The sequence below is a fragment of the Scyliorhinus torazame genome, chromosome 2 (genome assembly GCF_047496885.1).
Source record: "Scyliorhinus torazame isolate Kashiwa2021f chromosome 2, sScyTor2.1, whole genome shotgun sequence".
Taxonomy (NCBI): domain Eukaryota; kingdom Metazoa; phylum Chordata; class Chondrichthyes; order Carcharhiniformes; family Scyliorhinidae; genus Scyliorhinus; species Scyliorhinus torazame.
In genome coordinates, this window is record NC_092708.1 from 238,303,822 (window position 1) to 238,324,069 (window position 20,248).

Sequence of the window (20,248 nt, forward strand, 5' to 3'; positions counted from 1 at the left end):
TACTGCAATCCTCAGGAATTATCACTCTACATCACTGTCTCTGACAGCAGATTTGAATTTGGCGTTTAAGCAGAACCCCAATGCTGAAAAATGTGGAGGAGCTGGTTATGAATATGTGATTTACAATAAAAATATTTATTTTACTGTGCCTGAATATCTTGCGCTTGCAGGAAGAGTTAAGATATCTGTGTAAGTAAAGCACAACACATACTTTAGGCTGTCAATGCGTCAACATATTTGCCAAGAAGTGTTTTCCATTCTTATTTAATATTTAATACAACCTTTCACACAATTCATTCACTTCGACAGACTAAGTTTCTCTCAGATACTGTGTATGTACACATTTCTCTTCCTACTTAAACACATGCAAGTCTGCTTTTGAATCTGGATGATGGAGAAAAGCAGCTTATCTGTAACGATTCACTGGGTCATGTCAGACAGCATTTGGATTTGTGCTGGCAAATGGTGAATGGCCTAAAACCTCAAGCCACCATGTTAGCAGCACCACGACACACTCAATCTTTCTGAACACAGGAAATAAGCAGCAAGGGTACAAGAATCATTATTTTTATGAAGTGCCTTTTCAATTGCTGTCCAACTATAGCCAGAGCACCTGTCACTGACAGCTCATTTCATTCCTGAAGCTGTCACTCACAACGCAGGAACTGTCACTGAATCTTTCAATCACTTTTTCCTCGGTTCCACTCATCATCAGGTGCCAGTCTGAACTCGATTTGTCAGCGTTTCAGGCCATTAGGCTAACTGCATTGTCGCATTTCCACAGAAAATGGTGAAGTCATCGAAGTGACATTTTGTCCATTAGGATAAAGTCACATAAGATCAATAAAAACTTTTATGGAACTATCAGAATGGATACAAGGGCAGATTCAGATAGAGCTGCAAATTAACAGGAGCTGCTTTGGAAGCAGTGAAAAAGTTAGACGATTAAGGGCAAAATTCTTTCAGATGGTGAGGTGTTCTATCCTGCCACCCAAAGGTACAACAGGGAACACGTCTACGCTGTAACCGGTTGCTCCGCAGCCATTTTACACACGGCAGGGTGCTCTTTGATAAAGATTGAGACTCTCACCCCTAACTGTGGGGGAAGGGGCATGATGGTGGGGAGGTTGTGAACGGGGTGGGGGGGGGGGGGGGGCGAGAATCCTGCCTTAAGTGAGGTATCAGTCAATCAGATGGGCAGCACTTCCCTAGTCCCAGCAGTGCCAGGTTGGAGCAGTGGCCAGTGCGGAGAGTACAGGTGGTCCCCGAAGAAGAGGTACTAACGGTGGCCAGACTGCAGAGTAGGCTCCAGGTGTGGGACCTGTCTACCAGGCCCCAGGGAGAGGGGTTAAGGGGGGGGGGGGGGGGGGGGTGCGCAGGGCTGCCTCGGACATGTGTAGGTGTGGGGGGGAGGGGGGGTGCCTCCGATGGACAGAGTGGATCCCCAGAGGAGATTAAACTGCCCCCCAAAAAAACTCATTTCTAACACCAGCTTGCTCAATAAAAGCTTGAGGCTACCCAAGTTGCCTAGGTGTCCCCCGTCACTGGGAAAATAGTGGCAGCTGCGTGATAAGGCACTTAAGTGGTCTTTAATTAGCCACATAAGAATCTTATTAGGCACAAGAGTCAACAGGCTATCTGACAGCTGTTTACTCAAGCAGTTTTTTGTTGTTGATTATTTGAAGTTATGCAATTGCTTATTGTTAAGTTTATGAAGGACACAACTTTTTTTCTTAACATGTCAACCATCTTTCACCTCGATGCCTTTTCTTGCCAAACTTGAGATGATATCCTATTGGTTATAAAAGAAAATCATTGATAGGATTTGAAATCTGAGCACTATCTGTGAGGAAGAATACATAAAATATCCTGAGATATAAACAGTCTATTTCACTTTATGATCTCCTGCAGAACTGTTGTTATTTTAAAATTCATTTTACAGGATTTGAGCTTCGTTGGGCTAGATCAGCATTTAGTGGCCATCCCCAATTGCATTGATAAGAAGGTGGTGAGCAGCCTTCTTGAACCGCTGCAGTCCACGTGGTGTAGGAACACCCACAGAGCTGTTAGGGAGGGAGTTCCAGGAGTTTCACCCAGTCACAGTGAAAGAATGGCCGATATATTTCCAAGTCAGGATGGTGAGTAGCTTGGAGATCTTGCAGGTCGTGGTGTTCCCATGTTTCTGCTTCTAGGTGGTAGAGCTCAAGGGTTTGGAAGGTGCTGTCTAATGAGCCTTGGTGAGTTGCTGCAGTTCAGCTTGTAGCTGACACACACTGCTCCCACTGTTTATCAATGGTGGAGATGGTGAATATTTAAGGCGGTGGCTGGGATGCCAATCAAGGGTTGAGCTTCTTGGGTTTTGTTGGAGCTGCACTCACCCAGGTAAGTGGAGAGAATTCCATCAACCCCCCGACTTGTACCTTGTAGATAGTGGATAGGTTTTGGGGAGTCAGGATGGGTATCTCACCGCAGAATCTCCAGCCTCTGATCTGCTCTTCTGGCCACAGTATTTGTACAACAGCCCCAGGTCAGTTTCTGGTCAATGGGAACCCCCCAAAATGCTGATAGTGGGGGTTCAGTGATGGTTTGCTGTTGAATGTCAAGGAGTGATGATAAGATCCTCTCTTATTGGAGATGGTAATTGCCTGGCACTTGTGTGCCGAAAATGTTAATTGCTACTCATCAGCCCAAGTCTGAATATTGTCCTGGTATTGCCACATATGGGCAGCTGTGAAAGATGCTGAACATTGTGCAATTGTCTGTATATATCGGAATTCTGACCTTATGATGGAGGGAAGGTCACTGATGAAATGGCTGAGGTGATCGGGTCAAGGATACTCCCTTAATGAACTCCTGCAGTGATGTCCCAGGAGTGAGATGATTGACCATCAACGAACATAACCATCTTAATTTGTGCAAGGTATGACTCCAACTAGTGGAGTTTTTTTCTGCTGATTCCCATTGACTTCAGTTTAGCTAGGACTCCTTTATGCCACACTCAAGGGCAGTCACTCTCAGCTCATCTCTTGTTCAGCTCTTCTGTCCACATTTGGGCCAAGGTGTAATGAAATCAGGAGCTGAGTGATCCTGGCGGAACCCAAACTTAGCATAGACGAGCAGCATATGTGCCACTTGATGGTGCTGTTGATGACACTTGCCATGACTTTGCTGGTGATCGAGAGTAGACTGATGAGGCGGTATTTAGTTGAGTTGGATTTGGCCAGCTTTTTATGGACAGAACACACCTGGGCAATATTCCACATTGCCGGTTAGATGCCAGTGTTGCAGCTGTACTGGAACTATTTGGCTAGGCTTGCATCTAGGTCTGGAGCACCAAGACTTCAGTATTATTGCCAGAACATTGTCAGGACCGATAGCCTTTGAAGTATCCAGTGCCTTCAGCCGGTTCTTCATATCACGCGGAGTGAACCAAATTGGTTAAAGACTCATATCTGTGATGCTGGGACCTTGGGAAGTGACCGAGATGGATCATCCACTCGGCTCTTCTGGCTGAAGATTGTTGCAAATGCTTCAGCCTTATTTTTTGCACTGATGTGCCGGACCTCCATATCATTGAGTTTAGGGATATCTGTGGAGCCTTCTCCTTTAATTGTCCACCACCTTTTACAACTGGATGTAACGGGACTGACAAAAGAGTTTGGAGGTCCCTCTCTGACCTGCATAAGCATTAACAAATCCAGGGGAGGGACAGATCATTCTAGCCCTGATCTTCCAGCCGAATTAGGTTTTGTGCGAGTTGAGCTGTGCTCCAGCCAGTAACAGGTCCAGCTTTGCGCACATTCAAACGAATCGGCATCCACTGCCTGAGCCGATTGCCTGTTTCAAGAGGTCAGTGCTTATCTCTCCATCATTAAAGTGGTGCTCATTTCAAGACAGCACAATTTCGGAACCCAACCAATGTTTTTGCCACCAACGTATTTTGCATTTAGAAGTTATTTTTGGAGTTTGTCCTATTATTAAACAGCAACATTTCTTCAGTATATTTCAACAGAGGAACAATGATTTGCAACACAACATAATGAGAAATATCAGTGTCGGAATTGCAGGGCCACCGGGATACAATCTTGTTTCATTAATGATGTCTCATTAAAATAAAATAATGGGGCGAATCCCTTCAGCTTCCCTAAATTATCGGTGCTCATGATTAACTCAGAGCGACAGATTAAACCTTATGATACATAAATATCAACATTGACTCTTCTGCGACAGAGCTGCTCAGAAAAATGATTCGAGTTTATCACACACACACACACACAAGGCAAAATCAAATGTCAATTTTCCTGCCCCGGATGAGAAGAAATACAGATTGATTTATTTACTGTCACCGCTTGTTGCTCAAGTGTGTAGGAGTCTTTAAGATTGTTTCCATGTTCCACACCAGCTGCTATATTTCCAGAGTCAGTTTTCCCATTGGAGGTGCTTCCTTTAGCTCCCTTCTTGCATTGAGAGGAGGTCGGCCAACCAAGGAATGAAACTCTGGGCTGGTTGGACTAGTGTTCTTCGTATGTCCAAGCACAGCATGCACCAGAATCTGCAGGCCTAGGCTCACCTTCAGCCATTTCTTGCCTCTTAGAGCGCACCGGCAAACCTGGCTACATCTTCCTTACCTCTTCCATGAACAGGAACATTTCCCCAAAATGCAGCCCCTTTTCAATATAATCCACACTTGCCTAGTCATGTCTGCTGGTGGCACCCATTATCGGACCTTTGCAGGAACACCTCGTGCACGTGCTAACTTTGGTACAATTGAATATTACATTGATATGTATAAAGATCCTGAGGGGTATTGACAGGGTGGATGTTTCTTCTTGTGGGAAAATCTAGAACTAAGAGTCACTGTTTAAAAATAAGGGGTCGCTTCAGGGATATGGGTTAGTGACATGGCTGGATTCCTCAGGCTTGAGAAAATTAAGTTTGCCCTGAGAGGATCAACATTAGGGTTCGTTCGGAGGTGGCAGCCGTTTATCAACTTCTTCGGGGAAAACTAAACTGTTAGCCAGATTCAACAAGGGGTTAGGGAGTAAGGAAGGCAGGGGGAGCTAGATTATTTTTGTCGAGCTTAGGCGGGATCAGTGAGAGATGGAGGGGTGTGTTCCACACTGAATTATGTTTACATTTGCATTTGTATCTTTTGTTATTATAAAACCATAAATGCCTTAATAAAATGTTTGTTTAAAAAAACACAATAAGGGGTCGCTCATTTAAGACGGAGATGAGATCCGCGTACGGATTTGTTAGTGCCTATGCAGGTCAGAGAGGAGCTTCTCAACTATTTTGCCAGTCCCGTCACGACATGGCAGGAGCAATGGAAAGTTGGGGAACGAACCTTGCTATGCGTTAGATCCATGGTATGCTTTCCTGCCCATGTCTAAAGCTTAATTTGGATGCTAAAAAAAAACCAAGCTGATGAGACAGGTAGATGCAAATGTGACTCACATCACTTGAGTACAGATTTCAACCTGAGAATGAGGTAAACAGATAGCAATCACAGGTGAGCTGCATTTCAGCCAATCTTGGGGGGGGGGGGGGGGAAGAGAGGGAGGGGGGGGGGGGAAGAGAGGGAGGGGGGGGGGGGGAAGAGAGGGAGGGGGGGGGGGGGAAGAGAGGGAGGGGGGGGGGGAAGAGAGGGAGGGGGGGGGGAAGAGAGGGAGGGGGGGGGGAAGAGAGGGAGGGGGGGGGGGAAGAGAGGGAGGGGGGGGGGAAGAGAGGGAGGGGGGGGGGGGAAGAGAGGGAGGGGGGGGGGGGAAGAGAGGGAGGGGGGGGGGAAGAGAGGGAGGGGGGGGGGAAGAGAGGGAGGGGGGGGGGAAGAGAGGGAGGGGGGGGGGAAGAGAGGGAGGGGGGGGGGAAGAGAGGGAGGGGGGGGGGAAGAGAGGGAGGGGGGGGGGAAGAGAGGGAGGGAGGGAGAGGGAGGGAGGGAGAGGGAGGGAGGGAGAGGGAGGGAGGGAGAGGGAGGGAGGGAGGGAGAGAGAGAGAGGGAGAGAGAGGGAGGGAGAGAGAGAGAGAGTTGCCGAGAAGTAGGAGTTAAAATTGAGGACATAGCATAGGCCAGGAAGACAGAGGGAAAGTTGATGTGATTGAAGGCAGATGAAGTAAAAGTTCTTTCCAACTGACAGAGCAATCAAACGGACACGTAATTGTTTTTTGAGCTGTGAAGTTGCTGTGTATTTCGAATGCAGGATATGAAAGCACACGGTTTCTGTTTGCTAGACTGGAATTCTGCAAGAGCCTGTGCTAAGGAAACAAACGTTAAATGATACATTTCTAACTGCTTAGCAGGCCAATCAGTCCATAAATTGCCAGTTGAGCAAGCTTCATTTATTGTGAACTATATCGTGAAACTCTCGTATTAACAGGCAGGGCATTGCATTGAGGATGCCATGATTATATATAAATATTGTTGAGAAATGCATTACTCTTCATGCTTTAAACTGTCAAAAGTCTAAAAAGAGAAGGAAGAAGGACAGTGGTTTAATGTTGATTAATTCAAGGCTACTAGACAAAATTTACGAGCACCTCCGAATCTGCAAATTCCCCTCATCAAATAGCAATTAAGCTCTTGATTGATCAGACAACAATTCAACTTTGTTTTCTTAAAGGAACAAACTAGCTCGCAAGATTAATGACGCATTAATTTCCGAAGAAAATGTAACAAATGTTGTGTCAAAATCCCAATGAGCAATCAGTATTAATCAAAGAGGAATAAACAACCCTTTTTGCCCATTTTCCGTTTATTCTTTCATGGGATGTGGGCGTCGCTGGCAAGGCCAGCATTTCTCGGCCATCCCTAATTGGCCTTGAACTGAGTGGCTTTCTAGGTCATTTCAGAGGGCAGTTAAGAATTGACCAGATTACTGTGCATCTGGAGTCCCATATTGGACAGACTAGGCAAGTACGGCAGATTGCCTTCCCTAAATATACATCAGTCAGCCAGATGGGTTCTTACCACAATCAGTGGTGGTTGTCACGGTCACTATTACGGAGATGAGCTTTATATTCCAGATTTATTAATTGAATTTAAATTCCACCAACTGTCTTGGTGGGATTTGAACTGTGTCTCCAGAGCATTAGCCTGGTTCTCTGGAATAATAATCCGGTGACATTACCACTGCACCCAGATGCAGAGACACTGGAGCATTTAATTTGGGATTTACTAATCTTGCCCAAGGTGCATAAAATGTTGGAAGTGATTTCTCAAACCAATCCAATTCAATCTGTCAATATCCTGGGGTCACCAGTAACCAGAAACTGAACAGGACTAGCCATATGAATTCTGTGGCTACAAGAGCAGGTCAGAGGCTAGGAGTCCTGTGGCTAGAAACTCACCTCCTGACTCTCCAAAGCCTGTCCACAATCTACAAGGCACAAGTCGGGAGTGTGATAGAATACTCTCCCCTTGTCTGGATGAGTGAAGATCTAACAACACTCAAGAAGCTCGACACCTTCCAGAACACTGTAGCCCTCTTGATAGGCATCCCTTCCACCACATTAAACATTCACAATCTCAACTACCGAAGCACGGTAGCAGCCATGTGTACCATCTATAAGTTGCACTGTAGGAACTCAAGGCTCCTTCGACAACATCTTCCAAACCCATGAACACTACCATCTAGAAGGTCATGGGCAGGTCAAGGCAACTGATTGAAATAGAATTTTCATATTTCAGGGTATGTTGTGCATTCTTCCCCACAGATAGTACTCAGATTTCAAATCCCATCAATGAATTTCTTTTTTAGGCAATAGAATATCCTCAGGTTTGGTACCAAAAGGCATCAAGGTGGTTGAAATTTTAACTAAGAATTCTGTTCTTCATAGATGTAATAAGCAATTGCATAACTCACTCTCTAACAGCACTGAGAGTGTACCTTCACCACATGGACTGCAGTGGTTGAAAAGGCAACCCACCACCTTCTCAAGGGCAATTAGGAATGGAAATAAATGCTGGCCCAGCAAGCAATGCCCACATCCCATGAATGAATTAAGAAAGTCCAAACATCTCCAATCTATCCATGTAACTGAACTGGAAAATGTTCCTAAATCTTTTTGTACGGGCGGCATGTTGGCACAGTGGTTAGCACTGCTGCCTCACAGTTCCAGGGCCCAGGTTAAATTCTGGCCTTGGGTGACTGTCTGTGTGGAGTTTGCAATTTCTCCCCGTGTCTGCATGGGATTCCTCCAGGTGCTCCGGTTTCTTCCCACAGTCCAAAGATGGGCAGGTTAGGTGGATTGGCCATGCTAAATTGCCCCTTAGTATTCAAAATGTTCGGTCGGGTTACTGGGTTGCAGGGATAGGATGGAAGCCTGCGTTTAAGTTGGGTGCTCTTTCCAAGGGCCAGTGCAAAGTAGATGGGCTGAATGGCCTCCTTCCCTTTTTAGGCTGCAATTGGAATATAGTGTTCAATTCTGGTCGCCATATTACCAGAAGGGTGTGGAGGCTTTGGAGAGGGTACAGAAAATATTTACTAGGATGTTGCCTGGTATGGAGGGCATTAGATAAGAGTAGAGGTTGGAGTAACTTGGTTTGTTCTCACTGGAGAGAGACAGAGTTTGAGGGGCGTCCTGTTAGAAGTCTACAAGATTATGAGGGGCATAGACAGAGTGGATAGTCAGAAGCTTTGTCCCAGGGTGGAAGAATCAATTACTAGGGAGCATAGATTTAAGGTGTGAGGGGCAAGGTTTAAATGAGATGTACAAGGCAAGTTTTTTTTACACAAAGGGTAGTGGGAGCTTGTAATTCGCTGCCGGGGGAAGTAGTGGAAGCAGATATGATAGTGACTTTTAAGGGGTGTCTTGACAAATTCAAGAATAGGATGGGATAGAGGGATATGGTCCCCGGAAGGGTAGGGTTTTTTAGTTCAGATGGGCAGCATACAGGTTTGGAGGGCCGAAGGGCCTATTCCTGTGCTGTAATTGTCTTTTTTCTTTGTTCTCCACACAGAACGCTTTCAGAAAGAGTATGGCTGATTCTACCTCAATCCCACTTCCCTGCTTGACCCCCATATCCTTTGATTCCCATAGAGTCAAAAAAAATGTCAATCTCAATCTTGCACATAGTTATAGGAAGAGGAGGATGTTGAGGAGTTAAGGGAGGGAATTCCTCAACCCAGGGGACAGCTGAAGGCATGGCTACCCTCAGTGAGGTGAAAGAAATTGTGGAAACATGGATGCCCAGAATTGGAGGAAAGAAGAGTTCTGATTGGATTGTAGGACTGGCAAATGGCTCCAGATATAGGGAGGGGCAAGGTAGTGGATGATGTTGGACACAAGGATGGAAGAATTTGGCATGAATTGTTGCAGCTTTTGTTGCAGGTTCCAGACCTTCAAATGAAACACAGAAGTTCTTTATGGCTGATTACACAACTGAGGTTGCCCAGAGGGAGAAGAAAACGAATGAGGAATCATAACAAGTTTCACCCACTGCTCACTTACTCATGATAATCCAAGTCACATGAGTGCTAGCGGCAGATTATTTGGATTGGCTTCCACCAGGGCCCTTGATCCAGCTTGACATTCCGTCCCACAATAAACCCAATTAATTTCAACACAGCAATTTATCATTCAAGTATCTTCAATTTTCTATAAAAGGCCACTTTTTCCAAACATGCACTGTTGGCTTAGAAGCGGTGCACACCAGGACATCGAAGGAATTTCCTGCAACGTCCAGATATGAGCCAATCTCCTCACACAGATCACACATTGGGAAATTCAGCTTCAAAGACTAGGGGAAGGCAGTGGAAGTCCCAGTTTTGGTGATCCTCCTATAAGTCCTGAAAGAAATTGCTGTGAGGTGAACTGGACATTCTGAATTCTCCCTCAGTGAACCTGAACAGGCGCCGGAGTGTGGCAACTAGGGAATTTTCACAATAACTTCCTAGCCGTGTTAATGTAAGCCTACTTGTGACACTAATTAAGATTATTATTAAGTTACAACAAATTACTTGCTTTTGTTCAATTGGCTTTGAATGGACTGTTCAATTCCAACACTGCGATACTGACCACCTCTATCCCTGCCTCAGCCCATCTTCTGCTGAAACCCTTATCCGCAAGTTTGTTACCTCCAGATTTGACTGCCCCAATACCCGTACAGAATGATAGAATGATACAACAAAGAAAGAGGTCATTCAACCCATTGGACCTATGCTGGGTCTTTAAAAGAAGTATCTAATTACCACCAATTATCTTAAATCTGTGTATTCTGGTTGTTGACTCTTCTGCCACTGGAAGGTTTCTTCTTATTTATTCTGTTAAGATCCTTTGTTATTTTGAACACGTCTATCAAACTTCTCCTCTGCTCTCAGGATAATAGCACCAGCTTGTCTAGTCTCTCAAAGTAACACAACCTCATTGTAAAGATGCCCTTTCACAAACTTCATTAGTGAACACAAAAGATATTTATTAGTAAGAATTGTGCAGCAGCCTCATGGCTGCAGTGAGCACCCAAAATGACTGCTTCGGAGCCTCGCTCTCCATGGGGGTGATTCAACACTCTTGAATCCCGATTGGTCACAAAGGCCACCGGACCTGTACTCTGCTCTGTTGCCCTTAAAGGGACAATCACCGTACTCTTCCAAAACTTTGCTTCCTGGATCCTAACTTGCACCAAGACCTTAGACTGGATTCTCCGATTTTGAGTCTAAGCGCTGATGCTGTTGTGTAACCTGTGGTTTTTAAGACAGGATAACTGGCGTCAAAAGGCCACCGATTCCCCGTTTTGCTGGGGCCTAGCATGGAGCCGTCGTAGAACTCGCAGCTCTAGCTGCCGATACGATCCCCAGCATTTCTGGTTCAGAAGCGCGCATGCGTACAACGGCCGCGCCATACTCCATGTCAGACTCAACCCGCGGACCTGGCCAAAGTAATGCCCCGCATCGGCTGCTCGTACGCTCCGGACCGCCTACCCACATTGCCCCGAGCCCAGATGAAGCCCCCCCTGCCCGCCAATCGGCCCTCTGCCGACTGTGGCGGCCCCGGACTGAATCCGCAGCAACCACGCGAGGATCCCAGATGGTGTGAGCACACGTCTGGCCCGTCGGCAACGAAGCATCACGGGCGGGCCTCAGGCGATGGCTTGAGGCGGTGGATACTCAGTGTGGCGTACTCCTCGAGTACGCCGATTTTCATAGGGAGGAGAATCGAAAATCCGGCGCCCCTCCTGATTTCGGCACCAAAACGGATTCTCCGCCCCGTCGCCGAATGCAATTTCGGCATCAAGAAGCGGAGAATCCAGCCTCTTGTCTTCCATTTTCCTTGTGTTTGCTGACCCATATCAACTCCTTTTTTTTTTAAACTTAAGAGTACCCAATTATTTTTTTCCAATGAAGGGGCAATTTAGCGTGGCCAATCCACCTACCCTGCACATCTTTGGGTTGTGGGGGTGAAACCCATGCAGACACGGGGAGAATGTGCAAACTCCACACGGACAGTAACCCAGGGCCGGGGTTCGAACCCGGGTCCTCAGTGCTGCAGTCCGAGTGCGAACCACTGCGCCACATGCCGCCCTGACCCATATTAACTCCTGATCCAGCAACGGCATAAAAGTAAAATTCTCATACCTTTGTGTTCAGATTCCTCCATTGTCTTATTCCTCTCAATCTCTGCAACCTCCTCCACTGTCAACTCTGCTTTCGTCCAATCCTGGCTTCTTGCACAGCCACGGTTTCCTTTCTGCCACTATTGCTCACTTATGCCTTCAGCTGCCTGGACCCTAAACTCCACAATTCTCTCCCTAAAGTTCTTCACCCTATCTCCTTAAAGCCTGCATCTTTGACCAAGCTTTTGGTGCCCTGTCCTAACACTTCTTGATAACACTCTCAGCATGTTTTTCTGCATCCAAGTTGTTGTTAGCTTTGCTATCATATCAGATCAGACATGATCTCAGTCACAATCTCATTGAATGGCAGAGCAGACTCGATGGGCTGAATGGCCTACTTCTGCCCCTATGTCGTATGGTTTTAAGGGTGTGGGGGAATTGACAAGGGGAAAAGGAGTTACCTCCCATGAGGAGAGAGGAGTGATCAGGTCGAGGAGTTAACCCAGGTTTCTGGATGCTAACTAGGGCAGCACTGGCAGAGGGCAACGAGCTTGCAGTGCTCAAGGAGAGGAATGGATACACAGGGCTTAGGACAGTGGAAAGAAAACTCATGTACAAAGATGTTGAGAGAAAAAGAAATTGCAAAATGTGATAAATGGGTCCCAAACCAGATGGTAACATATGAAATCTAGATGCAAATTATTTTCTTGATGGTTGGTTTATTTACAGGATGCAGCTTAATACATGGCTGTCTGCCTCGTACCCACCAACCCAGACTCCCAGCAGTCTCTCTTTAGAAGTGCCCCAAGTGCTTAATAAAATATTGCCTTTACCTGTGAATCTAACAATTTAATTAACATACCATTACCAGAAGGTATATTTTAGTTATCTTGTAGTTTCTGGATGAGAGTTATCATCAGTCAAGCGTTTACAAACCTGCAGCTCTGGCTGAACCGTGTGAAATATGAGCTCAAAGCTTACATCTTGCGATGTTCTCCTAATGTCACTCCCAGTCTGGTGCCTCCAAACATGAAGCATCACTCACTGTTCAACCAGTGGGAAGGGGCATCTATAGGCTAGTGCTTCTTACCTGACCAATGACCGGAGTTGATGCCAGATCTGTCAGTGCAGGTTTCGCTAACTGGTTTGAAGACTGTCTCCCATCCCCCAGTGGAGTAGCGCCAGTTCTGAGACTCCAGGATGAGTGTGCGCTGGGTTCCGTACGCAATCATGAAGCAGTAGACGACATGATGCAGCTGACAACCATAACCACATCCCTTGTTGATATTACACACCAACTTCTTGGCTTTGCTGCAGTCCTTGGGGTTCTGGGAATAGACAGCGAAAAGGAGCAATTTAACGGATAGAATTTACAATTAGACAAACTTGACAGTGCAGCTTTCCCTCCTTGAGTGCACTGGAAAGGTTCCCTATGCACATTCAACAACATTGATTTACAGGGCAGTTTAACATTGAAAAACATCCTGAAGGCACTTCATAGGAGTGTTACCAAACAAAATTAGACACCGAGCCACAGAGAATAATTTTAGGGCAAGCGGATTTAAGAGTCAAAGAATTAGGGTCTATGGAATTCCTCAAGAACAGCAGAAATAGGAGAACGAGTAGGCCATATGTTACTCTTGAGCCTTTCAATAAGATTACAGTTTAAAAAAATAAATTTAGAGTACCTAATTATTTTTTTTACAATTAAGGGGCAATTTAGCATGGCCAATCCTGCACATCTTTGAGTTGTGGAGGTGAAACCCACACAGACACAGGGAGAACGTGCAAACTCCACACGGACAGTGACCCAGGGCCAGATTCGAACTCGGGTCCTCAGCGCCGTAGGCAACAAAGCTGTCAATAAGATCACAGTTGATGCGAAGCCTCAACTCAACTTTCCTGCAAAATTCTGATATCCCTTCAATTTCTTAGAGTCCAAAAATCAATCAATCTCGATATGCAATTACAGGAGGAGTAAGAGGTTTAAGTGGGGGGAATGCCACAACTTAGGGCCAAGCACCTGAAGGCATGGCTGTCATGAAGCAAACTAAGGACCCGCAAGAATGGAGGAAAGCCACGCTCTCTTAGGGTTGCAGGAATGGAGAACGTGCCAGATGTAGGGTGGGGCAAGGAAGTCGGACGCAGGGGTGAGAATTTGGCATGAATTACTGCAGCTTTTGGTCTTTTCAATGAAACATAAAAGACACTGCCTGTTAGAATCAAGTTCCAATGGTGCAAGATTACAGGAATTAAAAGATGCACCAAATATGTGAGGCCTGATTTTACGGCCGCGACGAAGCGAGGGCAGGGCCTGAAGATGTGGCAAGCTGTTGAAAACTCCATCGACTTTGGCAGGACTGGAAAATCGCACTGGTGGAAGGGGTTGTACCACTCCACCCATGATAAAATATCAGATGCTGTGGTCTCACTGATGAGTTCATGAATCGGAACAGTGCGGAGAGAGTTTAGAATCCATGAGGAAGGCATGGCGTGGTTGAGGGAATGGGACAGCTGGCAAGGTGTATGTTTACCCAGTTCTGTACATTGGGCAAAATCACTTGAAACCTGTCTTTGAAAAGACAGCAAGGAGAGCAAGAGGATAAAACACTTTGGATAAACGAATGAGGTTCCCTGAAAATTGGACATGAAAAAGAATTTAGAAGGACAAAAAGTATCATCATTCCTGCACCAACTATAAACACAGAACCAGCGGGAGGACTTTTCCGCACCCCCACGGCACATTTCATGGCCACTATCAATGGGCTCCCTGTTCTATGCACTCCCGCCATCGGGAAACACACGGTGGGGGTCCGCTGTCAGCAGGCCTGGAAGGTACCATCCGTGGTGATGGCCAGAGAATTTCGGCCACTGAGTCAGCAAGGGTAGACAATGGCTTAGTGGTAATTTCACTGGACTACTAGTCCAGAGGCCCAAGCTAATGGTCTGGGGACAGCAATTTGAATTCAATTAATGAATGTGGAGCATAAAAGTAATCTCAATGATGCTGGCCATGACAATGATTGTTGCAAAAACCCATCTGGTTCACTGGTGTCCTTTAGGGTTCTGAAATCTGCCTCGCTAACTTGGTCTGGCCTATGTGTGACTCCAGAGACAGCCATGTGACTGACTCTTAATTGCCCTCTGAAATGGCCCAGCAAGCCACTCAGTTCAAAGGTTAGTAGGGATAGGCAACAAAAGCTGGCCTGGTCAGTGACACCCACACGTAAAAACCTTTTTAAAGATCTGGGTCTGGCATCAGAAAAAAAATCATGAACAATCTTTGTGATGTGCGATGCTGTACAGATGGGTGTATATAATAGCTGAAATCTTTTGATATTAATCCATCTCAATAATCCGGCTTCTATTGTTACGGAGGTGGGCAAGAATTCAGGAGCTTTGACTGCGGTAGCAGCACAGTGGCCTTGCAAAGACTGGGAATGGGGGGGGGGGGTCGGGTGGGAATTGAAAACATTTGACAATACCCAACAGTAATTTAAAAAAGAAATCCCCTGGATGGCATGGTGGCGCATTTAGCACTGTTGCCTCATGGCAGCGGGGATCTGGGTTCGATCCTGGCCTCGATCCTGGCCCCGGGTCCGTGTGGAGTTTGCACATTCTCCCCGTGTCTGTGTGGGTCTCGCCCTCACAGCCCAAAGATGTGCAGGGTAGGTGGATTGGCCACTCTAAACTGCCCCTTAATGGGAAAAAAATAATTGGGTACTTTAAGTTTTTTAAAAATCCCTTGTGATTAATGTTGGCTAAAATGTTCTGTCCATGTTATCGGCAGGAATTTTCCAGTCTTGCTCGCAATGGGGTTTGCTATGATGAGACTGGACGATCCTGTCCATTGTGTGAAACGGTAAACAATTCAACATAGTACATGAATTAAAGATGTAGATTATCTTTTTAAGGAAAGGGAAAATTCCAAAGTTGCTTTGATTTTGTTGCATAAATGATCTGGAGTTCATTAGAATAAAAATAACAAAAGATGCAAATCCGCCAACCAAGAAGATGCCACATGGAAGGAAATACATACATATGAAATACATTTTAATAAATTGGGATTCTCAGCACAAACAAATAGCTTCCTTCTGTGCCATCCATTTCTCTAATTCTTTGGTGTCGGTATGTGCCCGGAATATCAAATCCCAAAGTAATTTGGAGTTTTTGAGAGAGCAACATTGTTCATTTATAAATATACTGATGAATAAAGCATAGATCCTCGATTTTTAAAATCAAAATGACAAATACAGTCACCTAGGGCCAGATTTTTCTGCCCCTCCCACTGCCGGAAGCTTCCAATCCCACCACTGTCAATAGAGGTTTGAGCGGCTCAACGTATCCGGCATGGGGAATGTTGCTGCGACGGGGCCAGAAAGACTTGACCGTAAGGACAGCATTTAACCATCCCGGTTTTGTTTTTAATTGTTAATCTCAACCAATGGATAATGATTGTCTAATCAGAAGAATTTTCTACAATAAATTACAGGGTCCAGTGTTGGGGAATTAACTTGCATGGGGTGAGGGGTTGTGTTAAATTCCAATTCAAACCTTTATTGGTGGTATAACAGGGATGAGATTGGACTGACTACCCGTCAGATGCTGTCTGATTTTCTGTCTTATTGAAGTCAATTGAATGCGACATTCAGTCCCCAAGATACCTGCCTCATTCCAGAATACATTTTAATAAACAGGACTTGACTTATTCAGTCACTGTAAATCTGTGACCCTGCCGCTCGCTTCTACACGGCACAAACACCCCCTATTAAAGCAAAGCCTCTGACTCACTCCGAGCACCGTCCTGGGTGATTTTAGTATTAAATAAACATATTAGCTAAAAACAATGGCAAAATTAAAACAGTGCCTGGGTGACGTCTATCAGGAGCAATTATCCTTCATCCTCCTTACTACTGGAAGAGTACATAGAACATAGAACGATACAGCGCAGTACAGGCCCTGCGGCCCACGATGTTGCACCGAAACAAAAGCCATCTAACCTACACTATGCCATTATCATCCATATGCTTATCTAATAAACTTTTAAATGCCTTCAATGTTGGCGAGTTCACTACTGTTGCAGGTAGGGCATTCCACGGCCTCACCACTCTTTGTGTAAAGAACCTTTGTGTAAAGAAAAATCAAAGGGGCAGCACGGTAGCCTTGTGGATAGCACAATTGCTTCACAGCTCCAGGGTCCCAGGTTCGATTCCAGCTTGGGTCACTGTCTGTGCGGAGTCTGCACATCCTCCCTGGGTGTGCGTGGGTTTCCTCCGGGTGCTCCGGTTTCCTCCCACAGTCCAAAGATGTGCAGGTTAGGTGGATTGGCCATGATAAATTGCCCTTAGTGTCCAAAATTGCCCTTAGTGTTGGGTGGGGTTACTGGGTTATGGGGATAGGGTGGCGGTGTTGACCTTGGGTAGGGTGCTCTTTCCAAGAGCCGGTGCAGACTCGATGGGCCAAATGGCCTCCTTCTGCACTGTAAATTCTATGAAATCTATGAAACCTACCTCTGACCTATATCTATTACCCCTCAGTTTAAAGCTATGTCCCCTCGTGCCAGCCATTTTCATCCGTGGGAGAAGGCTCTCACTGTCCACCCTATCTAACCCCCTGATCATTTTGTATGCCTCTATTAAGTCTCCTCTTAACCTTCTTCTCTCCAACGAAAACAACCTCAAGTCCATCAGCCTTTCCTCATAAGATTTTCCCTCCATACCAGGCAACATCCTGGTAAATCTCCTCTGCACCCGCTCCAAAGCCTCCACGTCCTTCCTATAATGCGGTGACCAGAACTGTACGCAATACTCCAAATGCGGCCGTACCAGAGTTTTGTACAGCTGCAACATGACCTCCTGACTCCGGAACTCAATCCCTCTACCAATAAAGGCCAACACTCCATAGGCCTTCTTCACAACCCTATCAACCTGGGTGGCAACTTTCAGGGATCTATGTACATGGACACCTAGATCCCTCTGCTCATCCACACTTCCAAGAACTTTACCATTAGCCAAATATTCTGCATTCCTGTTATTCCTTCCAAAGTGAATCACCTCACACTTCTCTACATTAAACTCCATTTGCCACCTCTCAGCCCAGCTCTGCAGTTTATCTATGTCCCTCTGTAACCTGCTACATCCGTCCTCACTGTCGACAACACCACCGACTTTAGTGTCGTCTGCAAATTTACTCACCCACCCTTCTGCGCCTTCCTCTAGGTCATTGATAAAAATGACAAACAGCAACGGCTCCAGAACAGATCCTTGTGGTACGCCACTTGTAACTGAACTCTATTCTGAACATTTCCCATCAACCACCACCCTCTGTCTTCTTTCAGCTAGCCAATTTCTGATCCACATCTCTAAATCACCCTCAATCCCCAGCCTCCGTATTTTCTGCAATAGCCTACCGTGGGGAACCTTATCAAACGCTTTACTGAAATCCATATACACCACATCAACTGCTCTACCCTCGTCTACCTGTTCAGTCACCTTCTCAAAGAACTCGATAAGGTTTGTGAGTCAAGACCTACCCTTTACAAAGCCATGCTGACTATCCCTGATCATATTATTCCTATCTAGATGATTATAAATCTTGTCTCGTATAATCCCCTCCAAGACTTTACCCACTACAGACGTGAGGCTCACCGGTCTATAGTTGCCGGGGTTGTCTCTGCTCCCCTTTTTGAACAAAGGGACCACATTTGCTATCCTCCAGTCCTCTGGCACTATTCCTGTAGCCAATGATGACATAAAAATCAAAGCCAAAGGTCCAGCAATCTCTTCCCTGGCCTCCCAGAGAATCCTAGGATAAATCCCATCAGGCCCCGGGGACTTATCTATTTTCAGCCTGTCCAGAATTGCCAACACCTCTTCCCTACGTACCTCAATGCCATCTATTCTAATAGCCTGGGTCTCAGCATTCTCCTCCACAACATTATCTTTTTCCTGAGAGAATACTGACGAAGAATATTCATTTAGTATCTCGCCTATCTCTTCAGACTCCACACACAACTTCCCATCCCTGTCCTTGACTGGTCCTACTCTTACCCTAGTCATTCGCTTATTCCCGACATACCTATAGAAAGCTTTTGGGTTTTCCTTGATCCTACCTGCCAAATACTTCTCATGTCCCCTCCTTGCTCGTCTTAGCTCTCTCTTTAGATCCTTCCTCGCTACCTTGTAACTATCCATCACCCCAACTGAAACTTCACACCTCATCTTCACATAGGCCTCCTTCTTCCTCTTAACAAGAGATTCCACTTCTTTGGTAAACCACGGTTCCCTCGCTCTAAGCCTTCCTCCCTGCCTGACCGGTACGTACTTATCAAGAACACGCAGTAGCTGATCCTTGAACAAGCTCCACTTATCCAGTGTGCCCAACACTTGCAGTCTACTTCTCCAACCTATCCCCCCCAAGTCACGTCTAATGGCATCATAATTGCCCTTCCCCCAGCTATAACTCTTGCCCTGCGGTGTATACTTATCCCTTTCCATCACTAGCGTAAACGTCACCGAATTGTGGTCACTGTCCCCAAAGTGCTCTCCTACCTCCAAATCCAACACCTGGCCAGGTTCATTACCCAAAACCAAATCCAACGTGGCCTCGCCTCTTGTTGGCCTGTCAACATATTGTGTCAGCAAACCCTCCTGCACACATTGTACAAAAAACAACCCATCTAATGTACTCAAACTATATCTTTTCCAGTCAATATTTGGAAAGTTAAAGTCTCCCATAATAACTACCCTGTTACTTTCGCTCTTATCCAGGATCATCCTCGCCATCCTTTCCTCTACATCCCTAGAACTATTTGGAGGCCTATAGAAAACTCCCAACAGGATGATCTCTCCTTTCCTGTTTCTAACCTCAGCCCATACTACCTCGGAGGATGAGTCCCCATCTAGCATCCTCTCCGCCACCGTAATACTGCTCTTGACTAGCAGCACCACACCTCCCCCTCTTTTACCTCCTTCTCTGAGCTTACCAAAACACCTAAACCCCGGAACCTGCAACATCCATTCCTGTCCCTGCTCTATCCATGTCTCCGAAATGGCCACAACATCGAAGTCCCAGGTACCAACCCATGCTGCCAGTTCCCCTGCCTTATTTCGTATACTCCTGGCATTGAAGTAGACACACTTCAAACCACCTACCTGCACACTGGCCCCCTCCTGCGACGTCAAATCTGTGCTCCTGACCTCTTATACTCTCATTCTCCCGTACCCTAAAACTACAATCCAGGTTCCCATGCCCCTGCTGCATTAGTTTAAACCCCCCCAGAGAGCACTAACAAATCTCCCCCCCAGGATATTTGTACCCCTCAGGTTCAGATGTAGACCATCCTGTCTGTAGAGGTCCCACCTTCCCCAGAAAGAGCCCCAGTTATCCAGAAATCTGAATCCCTCCCACCTGCACCATCCCTGTAGCCACGTGTTTAATTGCTCTCTCTCCCTATTCCTCATCTCATTATCACGTGGCACGGGCAACAACCCAGAGATAACAACTCTGTTTGTTCTAGTTCTGAGCTTCCATCCTAGCTCCCTGAAAGCCTGCCTGACATCCTTGTCCCCTTTCTTACCTATGTCGTTAGTGCCAATGTGGACCACGACTTGGGGCTGCTCCCCCTCCCCCTTAAGGACCCGGAAAACACGATCCGAGACATCACGTACCCTTGCACCTGGGAGGCAACATACCAAACGT

The 20,248-nt window shown here is 46.1% G+C and overlaps 1 protein-coding gene across 6 annotated transcripts in view; it reads right to left on the bottom strand.

Annotated features, from left to right (window-relative positions):
• Positions 1–20,248, bottom strand: part of LOC140396632 (alpha-(1,6)-fucosyltransferase) — a 1,055,147-nt gene that overhangs the window by 103,089 nt on the left and 931,810 nt on the right. For all 6 annotated transcript variants that reach the window (XM_072485445.1, XM_072485437.1, XM_072485429.1 and 3 more), the window contains one exon: positions 12,639–12,876. In XM_072485445.1, coding sequence (XP_072341546.1) covers positions 12,639–12,876 — 238 coding nt within the window. The remainder of the gene's footprint in view (positions 1–12,638; positions 12,877–20,248) is intronic.